Raw genomic sequence first — 25027 nt, forward strand, 5'->3', positions numbered from 1 at the left:
AATTTTTTTTTTACCATTTGGTAAAAAAAGAACGTTTAGTTTTATTGTACATCTCTGTTTGTTAGAACAGAATAGCCTTTTCACTGAGAGTGGCCCAGGTATACGCCTAAGGAACTGTCCCACTGTTTTTGATAAGTCAAAGTGACAAATGAGAAGGTGATGAGTATTAGTATATAATATGGGTAAGTGCTTGTATTTATATTTTACTAAGTAATATAAGCATGCTATGGGCTTCCCTCCTGGCTCAGTGATAAAGAATCCACCTGCCAATGCAGGAGAGGTGGGTCGGATTTCTGGGTAGGGGAAGATCCCCTGGAGAACGGAATGGCAACCCACTCCAGTATTCTTGCCTGAAGAATCCCATGATCAGAGGAGCCTGGCGGTCTACAGTACAAGGGGTTGCAAAAAAGTTTGTACCGGACTTAACCGCTAAACAACAGACAATAAACAGGGTATAATCTCAACTGCAGAAATAAACAGAATCATTCTAACGCATGATAACCAGTTAGAGACTTCCATGTTTGTTCAGCCTACCACAACACAGAGATTGTCTTCATCCCTTAAGCTCATAAAAACTATACGAGTTTTTCAGGAAGCTTTGCCGCTGCCCTCCGCACATCACTGTGGATCATTTAAAACCTGAATGCATCAAGAATCGCTTCCAGGCCTGAATGAGCACTACCTCAGTTATAAACTAAGACGTAAACACGTACAGAATGCTACTGATCCTGGAGCGGAGCACTGTTTACTTACAGGGAAGATACTCATGTGATGGGAAAACGTGTTGCACTATCCTCTTCTGGCTCCTGCTCCCCGAAAAAACAAGATATTTTGACAAGCTACTGTGAGCGTGGGTCCATTCCCAAAAGTTTCGACCTCTCTTTTTAATCGTTTAAGGATAAACGCTAAAATACGGACATCCAAAACAAGGTGCCCCGAGGTGCTGCCTATGGCATAACAGGAAGGACATCACTTTGGCCAAGAAACTGTGTTTGTACCCTACACACCTCCAGAGAGCCAAATGGGAAGAATAGACACGGTCGTTCACTCTGGTGAAGGGAAACTGAAGAAATCAAAACCAAACGCGCTTCCTTCTCTCCCCACCCCCGCGGGGAAGCTTGAGCAGAACTAGGGAGCTCAAGCTGCGGTTCCAAACCAGTACCAGGCCCCCGTCTCCACCGGACCGGCAAGCAGCGCAGCGACAGAGGAGACCCGTCAACACCTCCACCTCTGCCCTCCAGGCACAGCCAGGGACGGCGTCCCAGAGCACGCCCCGGCCGGGCCCGCCCCGCTATCTCCTCCTCCGTTATCCGCTCACAGCCCGCTCGGGCCTGGATCTGCCTGCCCGCCCTCCCCAACTTCGGCACGCTCCACTACCCCACACACGCAGGCCACCGCCCAGCCGCGCGTCCGGGGGCGAAGGGCCGGGGGGACCGTGGGCCGAGGACTGCGCTCGGAGCCGTTCCTCACCTCTGGATGGAGAAGGGGCACGCAGCCCGCTTCGCTCTCGTACTCATCCGGGCCGTCCGCCATCTTGGTGTTAAATCCCTCCTCCCGCTGCATGCCGGGAGAAAGCGTTTCACCCTCGCGGGGCTCGGGCGAGGCGGAGGGCGAGCGCGAGGGCGAGCGCGAGCCCCGCCGGAGGCGACGCGGTCGCCGCCTCCTCCTCCCCTTCCCCCCGTGCCGCCCCCTCTGCCCCCGCCCCCTAGGAGCGCGCGGGTCCCTGCGCGCGTGCGCGCGTGTCGGGCCGGCCCGCGCGAGAGCGCGCTCTGCTGCACTGCGCCGGGGCCGGCGGGCCTGAGGCTCTGGGCGTGGGCGCCGCCGCGCGGGGGCGGGCCCTGGCCTCCGGCAGCTGTGAGCCTCTGGCTCCCGGGGGGATTCGGCCGCCCCGCAAGCCGGTAACCCGGTCCTTCACGTGGGAAATCTTGAGGCGGCGCAGCCACGAGGGCAGGGCTCCGGAGCCGCGCAGCCGGGACTCGGGGGCCCTGGCAGTCGGGATAGCCCACGCCAGCAAATCCCGCTGTCCCGATCCGAGACCCCCGGGACCCGTCCTCAGCGACCTGGGGTGCAGCCATCACCCCGCTCCAGGTACTAGCTTTGGGACGCTCAGGCTTGAATCCAGATGTGCATCGCTCCTGGAAAAAGAAAGACGCACCCCTTCCTCCGCCCTCAAAAAGATCGTCCCGCAGGGGTGCTTCCGGGGGGGACACCCCGGAAAACACGGATAAAGCTTGGGATTTCTTCCTGAAGAAGCCTGTTTAAAATGATCCCAAACTGCCCTCACCGGTCTTGAATCACGAATAACCACATTTAAAATGAACGCCCTCAAAACCCGCACGTCCCCATCTGCTACATTTTAATGTAATCCAGGAATTCAGAACTGAAGTTATTTAAACTGAATTCGCTGAAATGCGAACCAGAGAAAATGACTAAAGGCATTTTTAAACGGATATTAGGGCTCCATGGTGGGTAGCGGGGATTGGGTTTTAGAAATGTGCTGATGGCACTGTTATAGAAAAGTATTTATTAGCTATTAAAAATCGAAAATCTAAACTGCTCAGAGAACGATATAGCAAGAAGCATTATTTCGTAGGGATCCTGATACTAACCTGTTTTGTGTTAAAGCCAAATCAGGAAGAAGCCTGCAATCCGACAGTATCAGATTTATTTGTAATCAGGAGGGAGGGCACTCCAGAGGAAGCTTGGATACCGCTCAGAAAGGTAGGAGAAAGCATCTTCTGTGAGGTTTAGGTTCCCGCCAGAGGAGGTCTGTAGGGTCTGGGTGAGCGGGATCGGTTCTGGATTGGACGCTGTTTCTGAGGCGGGATTTGGGAAAGAGGAGTAACCCGGGATTGGATGCTGTCAGTGGGAGAGGGCGGCTCAGTAATTGGGTAGTCTAGTAATAAAAGAAAAAAGCAAAGTGTGTCTGGGCATCATTGGCAAGAGAAAAGTATCTCTCGGAGCCGGGTGAATATGGCATTTTACAGACGCTGCATGGTTGGGGGTAAAAATAGGATCTCTGTTAACTTTGTGGCTGGTTTTATCAGTGTCTGTTCTCCCTGCACAGTTGCTTTTTCTCATTTTGGTCTGAGCTGATTTTCATTGTTTTGGTCCTGGCCCAAACCAAGAATTTTGGTTCTGATTCCTACACTTATTATGCAGAGTTAAACAGAATTAGGGTTCTGCTTTTGGTGCTCCAAACTGCTTTCAGACACATTTTAACATGGACAGAAATAATTCTTGCCACAACAATTCAGTTTTCCTCTTGTCCCATTAGTGTAGATAAGATCGAATTAGAGAACTAAAGGGAGTATGTGGAATTTGACATGTGTTTAACTTGGGGATGAGGTGCGGTTACTGACCAGAGTCCTTGGACCCTTTAATCAATAGAAATTGATAAGAGGCCAGGCTTCAGGCAAAGCTTTATTGGGACCCACATCAGGAGGAAGTGAATTCAAGTAACAAGTGCCCTTGCTTGCTCTCCCAGGAGGTCAGGCTGGTTTCTTAAATGGAATAAGTGTTGGGCTGATTGGTGGGATGGGCTGGGGGACAGGGGATTTAGGTGGTCTGCTCACCCCCTTGGTGGTACTGTGTGTAAGGGTGATACGAAATACTCTGCTCCCCACACCACCAAAATGGCAGTTGGTTTATGGCCTGTTTGTGTCTTATTTTTGACAATTGCCCTAGCTGCACGCGTGGTTAATTTTAGTCCCTTATGGTTTCTCTGTATTCTGCTGCTCGAGACTTTTGTCCAGGTACAAATGCAAGCAGTCTGATAGAGAATCCCAGGTCCCAGTTAGCTCAGTGTTCCCATTCACTATGCTGGACCTCTGCCAGGTTTCCTGTTCAGGAGGATATTAAAAGAGAAAACTTACATGAGGGCTTCCCTGGTGGCTCAGATGGTAAAGAATCTGCCTGCAACACAGGAGATGTGAGTTTGATCCCTGGATCTGGGAGATCCCTTGGAGAAGGAAATGACAACCCACTCCAGTATTCTTGCCTGGGGAATTCCATGGACAGAGGAACCTGGTGAGCTACAGTCCATGGGGTCCCAAAGCATCAGACGCAACTGAACAACACACACACACACACACACACACACACACACGAGGACTTTCACTAGGACAGTCTGGATGTGTGGTAACTTACAGGCCTAGACTGTGACCGGGCTGCTTTCATAATGGTCCATGGCAGTGCTGCCCCTGACCTCTTCCCCAGGCTCCGGTCCCATCGCTGCGCAGATGTATCCTGATTAGTTTACGTCCCCTACGGAATCAGATCAGGCTGCCAGGGTGGCTCAGCGGTAAAGAACCTGCCTGCAGTGCAGGAGCTGCAGGAGAGGCAGGTTCGATCCCTGGGTAGCAAAGATGCCCTGGAGGAGGGCATGGCAACCCACTCCAGTATTCTTGCCTGGAGAATCCCATGGACAGAGGAACCTGGCGGGCTCCGGTCCATACGGTCACTAAAGAGTCAGACACAAGTGAAGAAACTTAGCACACATGCATGCATGCTTGCAAGATATTAGATCAGCAACCAGGGGCTCCTCTCTCATTGACTTATTTATACCTAAGAATCAAACTGAGAGTTGGAAATTGAACTAAAGTTGGTTCAGCTGATTTATACTGCTTAGGAAACGTTCTTCTATCCAGATTTCCCAGGCTAGTCAGACCACCTGGGTTTGAATCCTGTTTCTGTCGTGTTTACTTTCTTCCCTACATATCTGAGTCCAGTTTCATTTCTACTCTTAGTTTCTGTTTGAGGACAGAGTATTTCTTCTGTTTAGTTTTCCTTTCCTTGAGGAAATGGTGGTGGAGACAAAAGCCCTGTTGAGGCAGATACAGCCTGCATGAGAAAACCTGGGTTATGTTATCTTTGCTGAAAGTTTATTCTAGCTCATATCTCTTATCTCTTTCCCATAAGGAAATGCCCTGAGACTTCAGATTGTCCCCCCATCTTAAAGTCCCGGAACTTTCACTTTCACTGTAAACCTCAGCTCCATGGTTCACTTTCTCTACCTCACCAGACTTTCTTGCAGCTATTTCTAGTAATGTACAACAGTCACAAAATGAAACACGAAACCAAACTAGGTTGGTTTCTCTGCCAATTAGTGTGAATCTCAGATATTTGCTATCTTTATCAGTGTAGCTTGAGTTAGGTAGGTGGATGAAAGGGCACAGTTAAGAAGTAACCTCACTCATTCTTCTCTGCTTTGTTTTAGAGTATTATGCTCCTTTGTGTCCCTGTCTTTTTTTTATTTCTCTCTTTTTAACTTTAGGATATGTCACTTTCATTTTTTGATTGCTAAATTGGTGAATTTTCTAGACCTTTTTTTTTTTTTTTAAACAGGTATTAAGGGAGAAAATCTGTAGTGCAGTTTTAACTGACCATCTGGACATTTCAAAAATCCCCAACAGCTGAAAGTTTTCCTCCATCCTCACTCAGCTTTTAATCCACTAATATAATTAGGTACTAGAGCAGGGGTCCCCAGTCTCTAATCTAATGCCTGATGATCTGAGGTGGAGCTGATGTAATAATAGAAGTTAAAGGGCACAATAAATGTCATGTGTTTGAATCATCCCCCTGACCCTGGTCGGTACAAAAATTGTCTTCCACGAAACTGGACCCTGGCACCAAAAAGATTGGGAACTGCTGTTCTGGAGACTATTCTCAGATTTCTGAACCTGAGAGTTCCCTGACACCTCCACCCCTTAGTGGTGAGTTTGGGTTCTTTCTACGATTGGTTACCTCATTCATTGCAAGACTTTTTTCCTAATTTCATCCCCTGAGATTGATCTCAAATTCAACTTTTGGGATACTTGCCATTAGATTAGTCAATTATGAGATGACAGTGGGAACTACAGACTTCCAAACATACATACACACAATTTTGCATAAATATTAGAGAGTTCAGGATTTTCTCAGCATAGTCTATGGAGCCCAGGTTGGAAAAAAAAGAAAAATCCTGATTGTGATAAATGATGACTCTAGTTCTTGACTAATAACTTTAACCTTTAAAGAACTTTGAGAAGTCATCTAGTTTATCCTAGGTTAAAATAAAATTAAAATAATTCTCAGTAAGTATATGGGCTTCCTTGGCAGCTCAGCAGTAGAGAATCTGCCTGCCAATGCAGGAGACACAGGTTCCATTCCTGGGCTGGGAAGATCCCCAACAGTAGGAAATGTTAACCAGCTGTTGACTTTTTTTGTGACTACACATACAGATCAAGTAACACCCTAGTGGATGCTCATTTAACTTGCTTTGAGACTCACTATGGTCTATTACAGAGAAGGCAATGGCAACCCACTCCAGTACTCTTGCCTGGAAAATCCCATGGACGGAGGAACCTGGTAGGCTGCAGTCCATGGGGTTGCTAAGAGTCGGACACGACTTAGCGACTTCACTTTCACTTTTCACTTTCATGCATTGGAGAAGGAAATGGCAACCCACTCCAGTGTTCTTGCCTGGAGAATCCCAGGGACAGCGGAGCCTGGTGGGCTGCCGTCTGTGGGGTTGCACAGAGTCGGACACGACTGCAGCGACTTAGCAGCAGCAGCAGCAGCAGGGTCTATTAGTCATTATTACTGAGCTCTGTGGATGAAGATATTCTGGTTGTCATTCTGGCCTTGCAGCCCATTATCACAATTATGTCCACTTTCCTTCTGTAGGTTAAGTGCTACCATCTGGCCTCCACTGTTTTGGATTCCTATCAATCCAAATAATGTTAAGGAACCCAGTCCCATAGCAGCATCTCTTCTCTGTCACCTGTAATGGATAACTGCCACTGGGCTTCTTGGAGATGTCAATGGTACCCTCATCACCGACTTTCTTACTGCCTTGGAGATGGGTGCACCCACCAGGCTCTTACAGAGAACATGGTCAGATGGTGTGTTCTTAGGTATAATATTATAAATTTTTCTTACATTCTAACCTCTCTGAGCCTTCGAACACCTTCCTCAAGGCAGTCAAGGCACTTCTAGAGTCTGTGCTTCATTTCCTATACGTCTTCACCCTATCCAAGGTCTAAGGAGCCATCCTAGCAATATATTACTTAGCTCATGTGTCCTGCCACGTCATGAAACGTCCTTCCACGTCCAGATGGTTTTCAACCTCAGTGAGTTTTCTGCTGTCCTTCTTTGCCTTCCCTGGTCTGGCACTTTGAGGATTCACTCCTCCGTTCCTTCAGGTAAATAAATATTAACCAGGTCTTACAGATCTTTGTTTCTGTGTCTGTTGCTTCATACAGGTTTACTGTAAGGTCTCCAGAAAAGGGAGGCTATTCTTAAGCAAAGCAGAGGAAGCTACTTGTACCAACACAGACTTCACAAGACATTTTGACAATTTCTCAGGCTTGTTCACCTAAATGCTACTGTTGGAAGTGTCAGGATTCTGCTTTTTCCCCTTCTAGGGCCCTGCCTTTAGCATAGAAGACTTGTCAAGACAGTATATTCAGTCTTCTGTGTAGCTCTGTGACCTTCCAGCTCAGTCCTGGATCTGATTATCAGCACAGTTTGCTTTGTGGATACAAAAAATAAGTATCCCTTTAAGTACTGCCTTAGAGGCTTTCTGATTTTCATAGTCTGCCTGGAGTTAAGTGCTGGTAACATGGGTCTGTCCTTTAAGTCTTCATGCCCTGCCATGCATGTGTGCTCATGTAGCCTGCTAGGCTCCTCTGTCCATGGAATTTTCCAGGCAGGAATATTGGAGCTGGTTGCCATTTCCTTCTCCAGGGGACCTTCCCAACCCAGGGATCAAACCCATGACTCTTGAGTCTCTTGCACTGGCAGGCAGATTCTTTACCACTGTGCCGCCTGGGAAGAAAGTCTTCATGAGTCCTTAACAAAAATAAGTCAATCTACAGGTCTTATAACTGCCATTGTCTTCACACTGTTCAAGGGCCATCCTTAGTTCATAAACAAGTGCTTGACTTTCTACCTGTGATTTTGCACATGGTACTGTATATATGTAAGTGCCACTCTCTCAGTGCGTCCAACCCTCTCCTTCCCCCACCCCACCCCCCAGCCTCCATGTCTTTCTGTTGTCTACGAGCATAGGTTTTGAGCTGGTCGTCACTCTGGGTACCTGGAGCTTTGTCCTGATGAGAGCCTTTGGAGAGCTGTGTAAATTGTTCCTCAGAATTGTCAGCAGTGTCTGACATGGAAGAGTTGATGGTTGATTCTCTGGCTCTACCGTTCAGTGTCAACTCCTTCCACCTCCCAGTCTGTACCTGTGCTGAAACAGCTGGGTGGGCTTCTGGAGGCATCCCAGGTGACGGCGGCACAGAATTTCTACAGCAGTAGCAAGAGATGTCCCAGGCAGTTGACACAGACCATGGCCAACCATAGTTGGCTCCAGCATAAATGGCTGGAGCAAAATGGTAAGCCAAGAAAATATGAAGAATGAATGAATATGTCTACATACATGTACATCTGACTTATTGTGATGATCAGACTATACCAGAATTATTTCTCTGTGTGCTGTCACAAGTCCTAGATGCTAAGTACTTTAAAAATAGGAACATGGGATAAATTGGTATTATGTGTCTCCTGAAATGATGCACTGAGAAGAAGCCAATGTCACTTCTGTGATATTCCTACCAAAAGTCATATCCTGAATCTAATCATGAAGCAGAAACATCTGACAAACCCAAAGTGAGGGACATTCTACAATATATGGCCTGTACTCCTTAAAAATGTCACTGTCATGAAGGACAAAGGAAGAGTGCGAAATTAGTCTGAGTTAAATAAAAATTGAATGCAATATATGACCCAGAATCTTATGTTGCTATAGCAGACAACATATGTTGCTATTGGAACAACTGGCAAAATTTGAATACGATCTGTATAGTAGACAGTACTTTTGTATCAATCCACCTTCCTGATTTTAATCATTGCCTTATGATTATATGAAAGAATGTTCTTGTTTTTAGGAAATTTATGCTGAAGTATTTAAGTATAATGGAACGTTATGACAAACTCTCAAAGAGAAAATAATAAAATGTTAATGTTTGAAGAATCTGGGTAAAGGACATATAGCAATTCTGTCGGAGAACGCAATGGCACCCCACTCCAGGACTCTTGCCTGGAAGATCCCATGGATGGAGAAGCCTGGAAGGCTGCAGTCCATGGGGTCGCTGAGGGTCAGACAAAACTGAGCAACTTCACTTTCACTTTTCACTTTCATGCATTGGAGAAGGCAATGGCAACCCACTCCAGTGTTCTTGCCTGGAGAATCCCAGGAACGGGGGAGCCTGGTGGGCTGCCGTCTATGGGGTCGCACAGAGTCGTACACCACTGAAGCGACTTAGCAGCGGCAGCAGCAGCAGCAGCAATTCTGTATTCACTTACCACAGCAAAGATCTGAAATTATGTCAAAACAAAGAATTTTAATTTTAAACAAATGGATACTTATTTATTCACATATATGTATGCTGCTGTTGCTGCTGCTGCTAAGTCTCTTCAGTGGTGTACAACTCTGTGCGACCCCATAGACGGCAGCCCACCAGGCTCCCCCGTTCCTGGGATTCTCCAGGCAAGAACGCTGGAGTGGGTTGCCATTGCCTTCTCCGACGTATATGTATATATGTGTATAAATGTGCGTGTGTAATTAACTAATTAATTATCAAGCACCCAGAGCAATGCTTGCTGTCATGTAGTAGGTTTTCAGTAAATGTTTTATCAATAGAATCATCAAAGGAGTGCTCTGAAACAAAGCAAGGGTGGGTTTCTATGTGATCCAGCATTTCCTTTCCCCACTGTGATAATTCCAGACACAATGCTTAGGATTCAAGCTGTTTCACCATAAGCTACCACATAATTTCCAAATGCAAACTGTACTTTTTTTTTTTTAACTTTACAATATTGTATTGGTTTTGCCATACATTGACATGAATCCGCCATTGGTGTACATGTGTTCCCCATCCTGAACCCCCCTCCCACCTCCCTCCCCATCCCATCCTTCTGGATCATCCCAGTGCACCAGCCTCGAGCACCCTGTCTTATGCATCGAACCTGGACTGGTAATTCATTTCACATGTGATAATTTACATGTTTCAATGCCATTCTCCCACATCATCCCCCCCTTACCCTCCCACAGAGTCCAAAAGACTGTTCATACATATGTGTCTCTTTTGCTGTCTCACATACAAGGTTATCATTACTATCTTTCTAAATTCCATATATATGTGTTAGTATACTGTATTGGTGTTTTTCATTCTGGCTTACTTCACTCTGGATAATAGGCGCCAGTTTCATCCACCTCATTAGAACTGATTCAAATGTATTCTTTTTAATGGCTGAGTAATATCACATTGTGTATACGTACCACAGTTTTCTTATCCATTTGTCTGCTGATGGAAATCTAGGTTGCTTCCAGGTCCTGGGTATTATAAAACAGTGCTGCGATGAACATTGGGGTACACGTGTCTCTTTCAATTCTGGTTTCCTTGGTTTGTATGCCCAGCAGTGGGATTGCTGGGTCATGTGGCAGTTCTATTTCCAGTTTTTTAAGGAATCTCCACACTGTTCTCCGTAGTGGCTGTACTAGTTTGCATTCCCACCGACAGTGTAAGAGAGTTCCCTTTTCTCCACACCCTCTCCAGCATTTATTGCTTGTAGACTTTTGGATCGCAGTCATTCTGACTAGTGTGAAATGGTACCTCATAGTGGTTTTGATTTGCATTTATCTGATAATGAGTGATGTTGAGCATCTTTTCGTGTGTTTGTTAGCCATCTGTATGTCTTCTTTGGAGAAATGTCTGTTTAGTTCTTTGGCCCACTTTTTGACTGGGTCACTTATTTTTCTGGAGTTGAGCTGCAGGAGTTGCTTGTATATTTTTGAGATTAATTCTTTGTCCATTGCTTCATTTGCTATTCTTTTCTCCCATTCTGAAGGCTGTCTTTTCACCTTGCTTATAGTTTCCTTTGTTGTGCAGAAGCTTTTAATTTTAATTAGGTCCCATTTGTTTATTTTCGCTTTTATTTCCAATATTTTGAGAGGTGGGTCATAAAGGATCCTGCCGTGGTTTATGTTGGAGAGTGTTTTGCCTATGTTTTCCTCTAGGAGTTTTATAGTTTCTAGTCTTACGTTTTGATCTTTAATCCATTTTGAGTTTATTTTTGTGTATGGTGTTAGAAAGTGTTCTAGTTTCATTCTTTTACAAATGGTTGACCAGTTTTCCCAGCACCACTTGTTAAAGAGATTGTCCTTTCTCCATTGTATATTCTTGCCTCCTTTGTCAAAGATAAGGTGTCCATATGTGCGTGGATTTATCTCTGGGCTTTCTATTTTGTTCCACTGATCTATATTTCTGTCTTTGTGCCAGTACCATACTGTCTTGATGACTGTGTCTTTGTAGTAGAGCCTAAAGTCAGGCAGGTTGATTCCTCCAGTTCCATTCTTCTTTCTCAAGATTGCTTTGGCTATTTGAGGTTTTTTCTATTTCCATACAAATTGTGAAATTATTTGTTCTAGTTCTCTGAAAAATACCATTGGCAGCTTGATAAGGATTGCACTGAATCTATAGATTGCTTTGGGTAGTATACTCATTTTCACTATATTGATTCTTCTGATCCATGAACGTGGTATATTTCTCCGTCTATTTGTGTCCTCTTTGATTTCTTTCACCAGTGTTTTATATTTTTCTATATATAGGTCGTTTCTTTAGGTAGATATATTCCTAAGTATTTTATTCTTTTCATTGCAATGGTGAATGGAATTGTTTCCTTAATTTCTCTTCCTATTTTCTCATTGTTAGTGTATAGGAATGCGAAGGATTTCTGTGTGTTGATTTTATATCCTGCAACTTTACTATATTCATTGATTAGCTCTAGTAATTTTCTGGTGGAGTCTTTAGGGTTTCAAACTGTACTTTAAAAGTGTACCTTGACCTAACATTTAAGGAGAAAATTACACTGATTCTCTACAATCTTTTTTAGAGGACAGAAGCAGAAAGAATACTTCCTAATTCATTCTAGTGCTAATTCACTAGCTTTCCTCTAATATCAGGATAAGACAAAGATGTTATTAACACAAGGACAGAAGGATTCAGAGCAATTTCTCTCATGAATGCTAATGCCAAAATTCTAAACAAAATACTAGCAAATTGAATCCAACAATATATAAAAAGAAGTATGGCCTACAACCAAATTGGAATTATCCCAGCCACTCAGGTGATTCAATGGAAATCAATTAACATAATCCATCACATCAAAAGGCTAAAAAAGAGAAATAAGATCATATCAATAAATGAGGAAGAGGCACTTGACAAAATCCAATACCCATTCATCATAAAAACTCTCAGTAAATTAGCAATATAGGCAGAACTTCCTCAACTTGATTTTAAAAACTAAAAAAATGTATGATATAGCTAACATCATACTTAGTGGTGAGAAACTAGAAGCTTTCACACTAAAATCAGAAATAAGGGAAAGATATTCCCTCTTATTGCTCCTTTGAAACACTATATTGGAGATACTGGCTAATTCCATAGAACAAGAAAATGGACTAAAATGTGTACAGCTTGGGAAGGAAGAAATTAAACTGTCTTTGTTTGCAGATGGCATGATTGTCAGAGATTTTACAAAAAGAAACCCCCTGGAGCTAATAACAGATTATAACAAGATTGCAGGACACAAGATTAATACACATAAATCAGTTGCCTTTCAGTGTCAGACTTTATTTTTCTGGGCTCCAAAATCACTGCAGATGGTGACTGCAGCCATGAAATTAAAAGACGCTTACTCCTTGGAAGGAAAGTTATGACCAACCTAGAGAGCATATTCAAAAGCAGAGACATTACTTTGCCAACAAAAGTTCGTCTAGTCAAGGCTATGGTTTTTCCTGTGGTCATGTATGGATTTGAGAGTTGGACTGTGAAGAAGGCTGAGTGCCGAAGAATTGATGCTTTTGAATTGTGGTGTTGGAGAAGACTCTTGAGAGTCCCTTAGACTGCAAGGAGATCCAACCAGTCCGTTCTGAAGGAGATCAGCCCTGGGATTTCTTTGGAGGGAGTGATGCTAAAGCTGAAACTCCAGCACTTTGGCCACCTCATGCGAAGAGTTGATTCATTGGAAAAGACCCTGATGCTGGGAGGGATTGGGGGCAGGAGGAGAAGGGGACGACAGAGGATGAGATGGCTGGATGGCATCACTGACTCGATGGACGTGAGTCTGAGTGAACTCCGGGAGTTGGTGATGGACAGGGAGGGCTGGCGTGCTGCGATTCATGGGGTCGCAAAGAGTCGGACACGACTGAGTGACTGATCTGATCTGATCTGATACCTGCAGTGAAACAAGTAGAATTTGAAATTCAAAACACAGTGCAGTTTACAAGCATGAAATAACAAGGCATAAACACAACAAATATGTGCAAGTCCTATGTTAGGAAAACGGCAACCCTCTGAAGAACAAAATTAAAGAACTAAATAAATGGAGAGAGATTTCATGCTCATAGGTAGGAAGACTCAATATTGTTTTTCCCAAATTGATATATAAATCCAATGCAATCCCAATTGAAATCCCAGCAAGTTATTTGCGTTGATATTCAGTCGCTAAGTTGCATCTGACTCTTTGTCACCCCATGGACTGCAACACTCCAGGCTTCCTTGGACTTCACTATCTCCCAGACTTTGCTCAAACTCATGTCCGTTGAGTCAGTGATGCCATCCAACCATCTTGGCCTCTGTCACCCCCCTTTCCTCCTGCCTTCAATCTTTCCCAGCATCAGGATCTTTTCCAATGAATCAACTTACTGCATCAGGTGAAAAAAGTATTGGAGCTTCAGCTTCAGCATCAGTTATTTTGTGGATGTTGACAAAATGATTCTGAAGTATATATGGAGAGACAAAAGATAAAATAATCAATACAACATTGAAAGAAAAGTACAAAGGTCAAGAATGACACTACCCAATTTAAGACTAACCATAAAGCTATAGTCATCAAGACAATGTTATTGGTGAAAGGCTAGACCAGTAGATCAATGGAACAAAACAGAAAGCCCAGAAACAGAGCCAGAAGTATATAGTCGATTTATCTGACAAATGAGCAAAGGCATTATGACAGAGCAAAAATACTGTTTTCAACAAATGGTACTGGAACAACTGGACATCCACGTGCACAAAAATAATAGTGAATCTAGACATAGACCTTATCGTCTTCACAAAATTTAACTGAAAATGGATGACAGATCTAAATCAAACTATAAAAACTTCTAGAAGATAGCACAGAGAAAACTTAGATGACCTTTCTTATGGTGATGACTTTTTAAATACATCACCAAACGATGATACATTAAAGAAATAATGGATAAACCAAACTTAATAAATGTAAAAAAACTTCTGCTCTGTGAAAAGTAATGTCATAAACATGAGAATACCAGCATCAGACTAGGAAAAAATATTTGCAACAGACACATCTGTTAAAAGACTATTACCCAAATTAAACAAAGAACTCTTAACATTCAACAAGAAAACAAATAACATGATTTAAAAATAGGCCACAGATCTGAATAGACACATTACCCAAGAAGATATACATATGACAAATATACTTATGAAAAGCTGCTCCACATCGTATGTCATTGCTGCTGCTGCTGCTAAGACACTTCAGTCGTGTCCAACTCTGTGCGACCCCAGAGACGGCAGCCCACCAGGCTCCCCTGTTCCTGGGATTCTCCAGGCAAGAACACTGGAGTGGGTTGCCATTTCCTTCTCCAATGCATGAAAGTGAAAAGTGAAAGTGAAGTTGCTCAGTCGTGTCCAACACTTCGTGACCCCATGGACTGCAGCCTACCAGGCTCCTCTGTCCATGGGATTTTCCAGCAAGAGTACTGGAGTGGGGTGCCATTGCCTCATATGTCATTAGGGAAATGCAAATTAAAACAACAATGAGATTTCACTACATACTTATTAGAATGGTCAAAATAGTGAACACTGACATCACCTAATGCCAGCGGTGATGTGGAGGAGTAGTCACTCTCATACCTTGCTGGTGGGAATACAAAATGGTACAGTCACTTTGGAAAATAGTTTGGCAGTTTTTTCCAATATGAATCATGCCGTTACCATAAGATCCAGCAATCATGCTTGCTGGTAGTTATCCAAAGGAGTTGAAAATTTATGTCTACGCATAAAAGCCTTCATATGGATGTTTACAGAAACTATTCATAATTGCCAAAACTTAGAAGCAACCAAAATGTCCTGCAGTAGGAAATGGAAAACTTATATACATACAGACAATGGAATACTATTCAGTGCTAAAAAGAAATGAGCTAACAAGCCATTAAAAGACATTAAGGAAACTTACATGCATATTACTAAGTGAAAGAAGCTAATTTTAAAAGGCTACATATTATAAGATTCTAACTATATGACATTCTAAAAAAGGCAAAACTATGGAGACAATAAGATCAGTGGTTGTTCAGGGTTGGGAGATGGCTACAGGTGAGAAAAATACAGGCAAAGCACCGAGAATTTTTACGGCATTGAAAATACTCTCTGATACTATCACAGTGCATACATGTCATTAACATTTGTCCAAACCCATAGACTACACTACCAAGAATGAACTGCAGTGTAAACTGTGGACTTTGGGTGGTGATGTATGTCAATGTAGGTTCATCAGTTGTAAGAAGTACACCACCCTAAAGAGGGATGGTGGTATTGGGGGAGGCTATAATGTATGAGCACAGGAGATTTACGGGAAATCTCTGTACCTTCTCCTTCATTTTGCTGTGAACCTAAAATTGCTCTAAAAAAGTAAAAGTATTTAAATATGAAAAAAATGCACATTGAATTAACAGCCAATTAGGATTCAGTTCAGTTCAGTTCAGTCACTTGGTCATGTCCGACTCTTTGTGACCCCATGAATCGCAGCACGCCAGGCCTCCCTGTCCATCACCAACTCCCGGAGTTTACTCAGACTGATGTCCATCGAGTCGGTGATGCCATCCAGCCATCTCATCCTCTGTCGTCACCTTTTCCTCCTGCCCCCAATCCCTCCCAGCATCAGGGTCTTTTCCAATGAGTCAACTCTTTGCATATGTTGGCCAAAGTATTGGAGTTTCAGCTTTAGCATCAGTCCTTCCAATGAACACCCAGGACTGATCTCCTTTAGAATGGACTGGTTGGATCTCCTTGCACTCCAAGGGACTCTCAAGAGTCTTCTCCAACACCACAGTTCAAAAGCATCAATTCTTCAGTGCTCAGCCTTCTTCACAGTCCAACTCTCGCATCCATACATGACCACAGGAAAAACCATAGCCTTGACTAGACGAACCTTTGTTGGCAAAGTAATGTCTCTGCTTTTGAATATGCTGTCTAGGTTGGTCATAACTTTCCTTCCAAGGAGTAAGTGGCTTTTAATTTCATGGCTGCAATCACCATCTGCAGTGATTTTGGAGCCCAAAAAAATAAAGTCTGACACTGTTTCCACTGTTTCCCCATCTATTTTCCATGAAGTGATGGGACCAGATGCCATGATCTTTGTTTTCTGAATGTTGAGGTTTAAGCCAACTTTTTTACTCTCCTCTTTCACTTTCATCAAGAGGCTTTTTAATTCCTCTTCACTTCCTGCTATAAGGGTGATGTCATCTGCATATCTGAGGTTATTGATATTTCTCCCGGCAGTCTTGATTCTAGCTTATGGTTCCTCCAGCCCAGCATTTCTCATGATGTATACTCTGCATATAAGTTAAATAAGCAGGGTGACAATATACAGCCTTCTCGTACTCCTTTTCCTATTTGGAACCAGTCTGTTGTTCCATGTGCAAGTCTAACTGTTGCTTCTTGACCTGCATACAGATTTCTCAAGAGGCAGGTCAGGTGGTCTGGTATTCCCATATCTTTCAGAATTTTCCACAGTTTTTTGTGATCCAGACAGTCAAAGGCTTTGGCATAATCCATAAAGCAGAAGTAGATGTTTTTCTGGAACTCTCTTCTTTTTCGATGATCCAACAGATGTTGGCAATTTGACCTCTGGTTCCTCTGCCTTTTCTAAATCCAGCTTGAAAACATGCATTCTTGGGCAAGTACAAATGAAATAAACTGGGAAATATGCCTTTGTGAAAACATAAAAAGTTAAATATATTCTGGAATGTACTGTAATGGTTCTATGTAGTAGAGAACAAAAATCCTCCAAGAAAATGAATTAGTTTAAGTAAAGGGAATAAAGGTGAATTCTCTGGAAATGACCTTAATAATAAATTTTTATTGAATGAAATAAAAGAATAGGGATGATATCTTATACATCTTTATATTCTCAGTATTAGGAAGTCACCTGGCCTCTGTTAGGAGCTTTCTAGTAAAGCCCAATACTGCTGCTATCATCTCTTCTAGCTTATACTCAGGGAGAGCCCGCCTGAGGAGGAACCTAAGTAGAGAACAGCAGGTGAGAGTTGGAGGCTAAGGCATAGCCCTCCAGTTGTTGTTGCTTAGCTGCTTATTCTGGAGAAGGCAGTGGCACCCCACTCCAGTACTCTTGCCTGGAAAATCCCATGGACAGAGGAGCCTGGCAGCCTGCAGTCCATGGGGTCGCTGTGGGTCGGATACAACTGAGCGACTTGTTTCACTTTTCACTTTCATGCATTGGAGAAGGAAATGGCAACCCACTCCAGTGTTCTTGCCTGGAGAATCCCAGGGACGGGGAAGCCTGGTGGGCTGCCGTCTATGGGGTCGCATAGAGTTGGACACGATTGAAGTGACTTAGCAGCAGCAGCAGCCGCAGCTGCTTATTCATGTCTCACTCTTTGCAACCCCATGGACTGTCACTCACCAGGTTCCTCTGTCCATGGGATTTCCCAGGCAAGAATACTGGAGTGAGTTGCCATTTCCTTCTCCAATAGCCTTCTAGAGTAAGCTCTGAACTCATTGATGCTTGAAAATGGTTAATCCCTCAACTCTCTTTTACATAAACCCAGGAATTCTCTTTTAGCCTAAACTAGTTTGAGTCACAGAGAAGGCAGTGGCACCCCACTCCAGCACTCTTGCCTGGAAAATCCCAGGGACGGAGGAGCCTGGTAGGCTGCAGTCCATGGGGTCACGAAGAGTCGGACACAACTGAGCAACTTCACTTTCACTTTTCACTTTCATGCATTGGAGAAGGAAATGGCAACCCACTCCACTGTTCCTGCCTGGAGAATCCCAGGGACGGGGGAGCCTGATGGGCTGCCGTCTATGGAGTCGCACAGAGTCGGACACGACTGAAGCGACTTAGCAGCAGCAGCAGCTGCAGCAGTTTGAGTCAGGCTCCTGCACTTGTAATCAAAACTCACCACCACCAAACAAGCTAAAATGAAAGCAGCTGGTTTGTCCTACTCGGGGATTCCCTATGTTGGAGATATACCTACCTTGAATTGAAACAAAAGTAAATAGGTCCTTCACTTAATCTTTGTGTGGCAAACAGTACTGGAACTCACACCAGTGCTGGTGACCTTCTCCTTTGCATTTGTCTACTGCCTCCTGTGTCTTTCCCGGTTGCACTTGAGATCTGGACCAATCCCTCCTTTTAATTTCACACATGGCATAATCACGCTGTTTCTTACCTCCATCTTACATAACGTCCAAAAAACTGTTTTCTGTGCTTTTGGCACTGAGCCAGCCCATCCTCTAGGATTCATATTTTTGAGCCTAATGGTTACAGTAAACCATATCATTGTGCAGCTTTTTAAAGAGGATGTGAATGTCTGAGGCTTTCATTCCTGGGTCTGGTGAATGCAAGTAAAACTGTGAAGATCCAGATGGACTGGGGAGCTTTTCCTCAAACCAAAATCATCATTTTATTATACATAACCCTGGCACCTGTATAATTCTAATTTTAATAATAAGCTTTAAAATTTTCAGGCTTTTTAAATATGAAACTCAAAAACGTGCACTCTTTCTTGGAAATCATCTGCAATACAAAAGACTCAGTCACAAAAAGAATAGAAGTCAGAGAAAAAGAAAAATTGTTAATAAATACATGAGAAGTGCTAGATCTCATTCATGATTACAGCAATGCATAGTAAAATAACAACATTTTACCATGTTTCACTACCAGATTGACAAACATTTAAAACAGATGCTTACAGACACATGCTCTTTGTAAGAGCTCAGGCTGGCATAGCCTTTTTGGATGGCATTTTCATGGTTATCTATCTAAATATCAAGTACATCTACTCTTTGACCCAGCAATTCCATTTCTAGAAATTTGCCTTATAGATCAGAAAAGGCAATGGCAACCCACTCCAGTACTCTCACCCAGAGAATCCCATGGATGGAGGAGCCTGGTAGGCTGCAATCCATGGAGTCGCTGCGGGTCGGACATGACTGAGTGACTTCAGTTTCACTTTTCACTTTCATGCATTGGAGAAGGAGATGGCAACCCACTCCAGTGTTCTTGCCTGAAGAATCCCAGGGACGGGGGAGCCTGGTGGGCTGCCATCTATGGGGTCACACAGAGTTGGACACGACTGAAGCGACTTAGCAGCAGGAGCAGCCTTATAGATACATAAGTATGCAAGAATATATATTACAGAGTTACTTGTAGCAGTGGTTGTAATAGTGAAATTGTATTTTAATTGTATTTCAGTAGATAAACATTATTAGCTAAATGCATTACAGTGCATCCATACTATGAAATATCTGTGTGACGTGGACAGATTGTTAGGAAAAAGCTAAGTATAAGAGTGTGTGTATACAGGCATAAGCTCATTTGTGGGGAACAACTGTACATGCTTAAACACCTGGAACGACACGTATCAAACAGTGTAACTTCCGGGAAGTGGGATTGGAGAACAAAGAATAGGATGATTTCTTTTTATTTCTCGACTTTTTCTATTTGTACAACAAGCATATATTACTTTTATAATAAAATATATATATTTAAATTCGGTCACAATTTTTCATTACTGCACAATCCATAAAAGAATGGATTAAACTGTGAAAATACAATTAAACTGTGCTATAAAATTAAACACTAATTAAATCATGCCTCTTTGCCACTGTCAGAGCATGTGATATTTTAGGATGATAATCAATTGAAGTATGAGAGGAAAGTAAATAAATAAAAGTGTATGAAACTTAAATTTAAAGATTAGGCATTTTTTAATCTACATAGATTGTATGTGTTTTGTTGCTAAGTCATGTCTTACTCTTTTGCCACCCTGTAGACTGTAGCCCACCAAACTACTCTGTCCATGGGATTTCCCAGGCAATAATACTGGAATGGGTTACCATTTCCTTCTCCAGGGGACCTTCCTGACCCAGGGGTTAAACTGATGTCTCCTACATTGGCAGGAGGATTCTCTACCACCAAGCCACCAGGGAAACCCAAAGATTTAATAGTACTAATATAAATGAACTGCTGAATTCAATTTTATGAGAGCAACTTTACGCATGGAATTATACTTTCAACAGCCAGCAGTGAAGTCACTGGTGTCATTTATCTTCAAGTTCACATGTCTTCCTATTGCCCTGCCATTGCTATCTCTGATAGGGCAGTAGAAATTATTTTGCAAGATCAGTTCAATTCAGTTCAGTCACTCAGTCGTGTCCGACTCTTTGCGACCCCATGGACCACAACATTTAAGGCCTCCCTGTCCATCACCAACTCCTGGAGTTTACTCAAACTCAGGTCCATTGAGTCGGTGATGCCATCCAACCATCTCATCCTCTGTCGTCCCCTTCTCCTCCTGCCTTCAATCTTTCCCAGCATCAGGGTCTTTTCCAATGAGTCAGCTCTTTGCATCAGGTGGCCAAAGTATTGGAGTTTCAGCTTCAACGTCAGTCCTTCCAATGAACACCCAACCTTTAGGATGGACTGGTTGGATCTCCTTGCAGTCCAAGGGACTCTCAAGAGTCTTCTCCAACACCACAGTTCAAAACCATCAATTCTTCGGTGCTCAGCCTTCTTTATAGTCCAACTCTCACCTCCGTACATGACTGCTGGAAAAATCATAGCCCCGACTAGATGGACCTTTGTAGGCAAAGTAATGTCTCTGCTTTTGAATGTGCTATCTAGGTTGGTCATAACTTTCCTTCCAAAGAGTAAGCATCTTTTAATTTCATGGCTGTAATCACCATCTGCGTGCTTTTGGAGCCCCCCAAGATAAAGTCAGCCACTGTTTCCTCTGTTTCCGCATCTATTTGCCATAAAGTGATGGGACTGAATGCCATGATCTTAGTTTTCTGAATGTTGAGCTTTAAGCCAACTTTTTCACTCTCCCCTTTCACTTTCATCAAGAGGCTCTTTAGTTCTTCTTTGCTTTCTGCCATAAGAGTTTGCCATAACTCCCTTAGAGTTTGTGTAAAATAACTCGTGCAGTTTGTCTGCTCAGATTCTATTATTCCATACCAGCTATGAGTTCTCTACCACCTCCTTTCCTAGACACTGAGCCCCACCTCGCCTGCAGAGGAAAATCATAACTAGGATAACTTCAGGACATCCAGGCACTTTTGGCACACCCAGGAGCAGTGCTATTATTACAAAGATGAGCCCTCTTGTCACCACCATGCCATCCCCACAATAATCACCATCACTAAGAGTGAAATCACCCAATAATAAGTCATAACCCTCAATGTGTCTGGGGTCCTAACTAATCGGGGTGGTATCTCTTCCTTTCCTCTACTGGGTGGGGTAACCAGGAGAGAGGTGGGCAGAGAAAGGCCAAATATTCCCCACAGTTATATCTCTATAGCTATGTCTATATTATTATAAATATACTAGGAAAATGTTGAGATTTGACAGAAGACCTTCAGGAACCAGATAGGTTCTGGAGCTTCGAAAATTCAAACGGGGACTCAGTACCATCAGGATTTTCTTTCTTGTTCACTCCGTCTCATGTTTACTTACTTCTACTTGGCTTCGTTCTCTGCTATAACAGATGGGCTATTTTCCACTGGCAGAAAAACCTATCTGCCAGCAGTTTGGGGCTTATATCATCCCAGTTATCGTTCCCAAAAGAGAAGATATTTTTTTCAGCTTCATTTTGAATATTTCCAGGGAAAATTACGAGTGACTTGACTCACTTACCTATCCCCAGACCAACCATCATGGTCAAGAAGATATTATACTCTGCTTGGTCCTGCCTGTGTTGCATGTCCACCGTTAGGCCAGGGAGTAGGGTCCTATGATTGGCAGCTTCACAAAACCATATGGGATGCATAGTTGGGCAGTGATGACCAGTAGCTGAAGAAGGGGAAGACGTTATTGAAAGAAGGGAAAAGAGACGCTTTGGATGTCCACAAAGTTAAGTGAGTGAAAGTCACTCAGTTGTGTCCAACTCTTTGGGACCCCATGTACTCTACAGTCCATGGAATTCTCCAGGCCAGAATACTGGAGTGGGTAGACTTTCCCTTCTCTAGATTGAGGAATCTTCCCAACCCAGGGATCGAACCCAGGTCCCCCGCATTGCGAGATTCTTTACCGGCTGAGCCACAAGGGAAGCCCAAGAATACTGGACTGGGTAGCCTATCCCTTCTCCAGGGGAACTTCCTGACCCAGGCGTTGAACCGGGGTCTCCTGCATTGCAGGCAGATTCTTTACCAACTGAGCTATGATGTCCACAAAAGTAACCAGTTATCTAGATGGGAAACTGGCTAATTTGGTGGCTATACAGATGACAGTTACACATGTTAGTGAATCGTTATAGGGTCTAATGTTTGTTCTCATTGTTTCCAAAAGATTAATTGTTTTGCTATTCTCTCCTGTTCAGTTATTCCAAGGTATAAACATTATTGTCATATTTCAAAAAAGGAAGAACCTGTTGATATCTTAATTAGAGCTCATGACACTTGGACATTTTTACATTAGACTTTCCATCCAATGTATAGCATAGCTTTCCACTTGTTCAATTTTCTAAAAAAATTTTGTAGGTCTTTTATGTAATGTAGGTGGGAGATTATTAGTGAAACAGCTGACACCAGAACAGCCTTTGGTTAAGAAACTACCTTAATAAAGTGAAGGTTGGGCTGCCACATACTGCTGCTCCGCCGTGCACTGCACAAACCCATTTACATGGACGACAAAGTAAGTGAGGCCCCTGCAGTTATGCAACAAAGCTGTTCCGGGATGAATGTGAGATTGGACAGGAGTCAAAGCAATGAGAAAAGTGGTTAAGCTTCTCTGCATGAGAACATGAGAAAATTTTGATTCAGCTCTTGAGAGGGAACAGAAAAGAAAATAGAAAAGGATGAGAGAGGTGTCAGGACAAAGAGAGAAGCTTATGTGATGGTGGAAGGCTGAGTGGTACCTGGGTGAGCAAGCCAGTGAGAAAACCTTGGCAGCATAATACACAAGGAGCATTTCAGAGCAGGAATGGTCTAAGTTTTCAGTTTTTTGAAGTGGGATATGCAGGCTCCTATCTCGAGTAAAATTTCTGTTACTGGATACGGCCTTTTGTACAAGGTAATTTTGGAATGGGAGGGGAACAGAAGCATGGGCAGTGACCCAGCTTGAGTCATTGTCACAGCAGAGCTAAAGAGACAGACGCTAACGTGCAGAGAATAGAAGAATTTGAGGCATGGAAGTGGAGGGTTTGAGTCAACCCTTTGTGGAATTCAGGATTCTAGGGTGAGGGCGCTCCCGCTAACACCCAAGTTGCATTCGTAATGACTCCATACCACTCTTCCTAGCATTCTGTAAGCATTCTGTAAATTGTCATTGTTGTTTAGACGCTAAGTTGTGTTTGACTCTTTTGTGACTTCATGGACTGTAGCCTGCCGGGCTCTTCCATGCATGGAATTTTCCAGACAAGGTTCCAGGCAAACTGGAGTGGGCTGCCATTTCCTTCTCCAGAAGATCTTCTTGACTCAGGATTGAACCCAGATCTCCTGCACTGGTAGGCGGATTTTTTAACCACTGAACCACGAGGGAAGCCCATTCTATAAATTTACTGTGTGGCTATTTCTTGTCTTTGGAAATGGGACCCTATTTTCCATAAGATTTTCTTGGCAGTTTTTGCAAGTTACTATAATTTGTGTCTATCTATCTATGAAGTATACATTTTATATATACATATATAAAGTAAGGAAAAATTTTAAAAATATAATAAGCTTTCCTGCTGGTCTGGCTTTTATCCGATATCATTTCCAATTAGACCAAAGATTTATTTTACTATTTCTTATAGTTTAGATAAGTTGTCAGCAAATTCTCTCATCTTCTATCTAAAAATGTCTTTACTTTGTATTTCTTTTTAAAAAATCATTTGGGTGACTTTTTCTCTTTAAGCACTTTAAAGATACTGTAGTTAGACTATAATATTCATATATGTGTTTTCTTTGTATTTATGTTGCTTATAGTTTACTGAGTTTCTTGGTTCTGTGAGTTGATGTCTTTAAAATTTTTTGGAAAATTTATTAGAAATTATTCTACTCTCTCATCTCTCTTTCTTGGGCTCCAATTATATGTTTTAGATAATTGGTATTGTTCCAAAGGACTTAGTTGTTGTAATCTTTTTTTATTTTAATCTCTCTTTTCTATTTGTGTTTTAATTTGAGTGATGTCTAGTGACCTAAATGTCTTCAAGTTCAGTGACTATTTTCTCCACTGTGTCCAGATTGCCTTTTAGCCTGTGAAATAAATTCTTTGTAATTTACATCAGATTTTTCACTTCTAGCATTTCATTTGATTTTTTTGTTTGTTTTCATATCTTTTCAAAACTTCTCCTTTTGTTTACACATACTGTTGACATTTTCCATTATATATATAATTATGTATGTGTGTGTTAGGCACTTCAGATCAGATCAGATCTGTCGCTCAGTCATGTCCGACTCTTTGCGACCCCATGAATCACAGCACGCCAGGCCTCCCTGTCCATCACCAACTCCCGGAGTTCACTCAAACTCACATCCATCGAGTCAGTGATGCCATCCAGCCATCTCATCCTCTGTTGTCCCCTTCTCCTCCTGCCCCCAATCCCTCCCAGCATCAGAGTCTTTTCCAATGAGTCAACTCTTCGCATGGGGTGGCCAAAGTACTGGAGTTTCAGCTTTAGCATCATTCCTTCCAAAGAAATCCCAGGGCTGATCTCCTTCAGAATGGACTGGTTGGATCTCCT

The 25027-nt window shown here is 43.0% G+C and overlaps 2 protein-coding genes and 1 pseudogene across 2 annotated transcripts in view; 1 reads left to right on the forward strand and 2 right to left on the reverse strand.

Annotated features, from left to right (window-relative positions):
* The window catches only part of ZDHHC17 (zinc finger DHHC-type palmitoyltransferase 17), a 99884-nt gene extending 98146 nt beyond the window's left edge, over positions 1 to 1738 (reverse strand). Inside the window, exon 1 of the mRNA XM_070370978.1 lies at positions 1471 to 1738. Within this exon, the coding sequence (XP_070227079.1) occupies positions 1471 to 1563 (93 nt within the window). The 5' untranslated portion in view covers positions 1564 to 1738. The remainder of the gene's footprint in view (positions 1 to 1470) is intronic.
* LOC138987878 (uncharacterized) overlaps positions 1562 to 25027 on the forward strand; it is a 165885-nt gene continuing 142419 nt past the window's right edge. Inside the window, exons 1-3 of the mRNA XM_070370121.1 lie at positions 1562 to 1576; positions 1710 to 2088; positions 2626 to 2721. Of these exons, the coding sequence (XP_070226222.1) occupies positions 1562 to 1576; positions 1710 to 2088; positions 2626 to 2721 (490 nt within the window). The remainder of the gene's footprint in view (positions 1577 to 1709; positions 2089 to 2625; positions 2722 to 25027) is intronic.
* The window catches only part of LOC138988006 (14-3-3 protein theta-like), a 107504-nt pseudogene continuing 104554 nt past the window's right edge, over positions 22078 to 25027 (reverse strand).

This window comes from Bos mutus, chromosome 5 (assembly GCF_027580195.1).
Source record: "Bos mutus isolate GX-2022 chromosome 5, NWIPB_WYAK_1.1, whole genome shotgun sequence".
Taxonomy (NCBI): Eukaryota; Metazoa; Chordata; class Mammalia; order Artiodactyla; family Bovidae; genus Bos; species Bos mutus.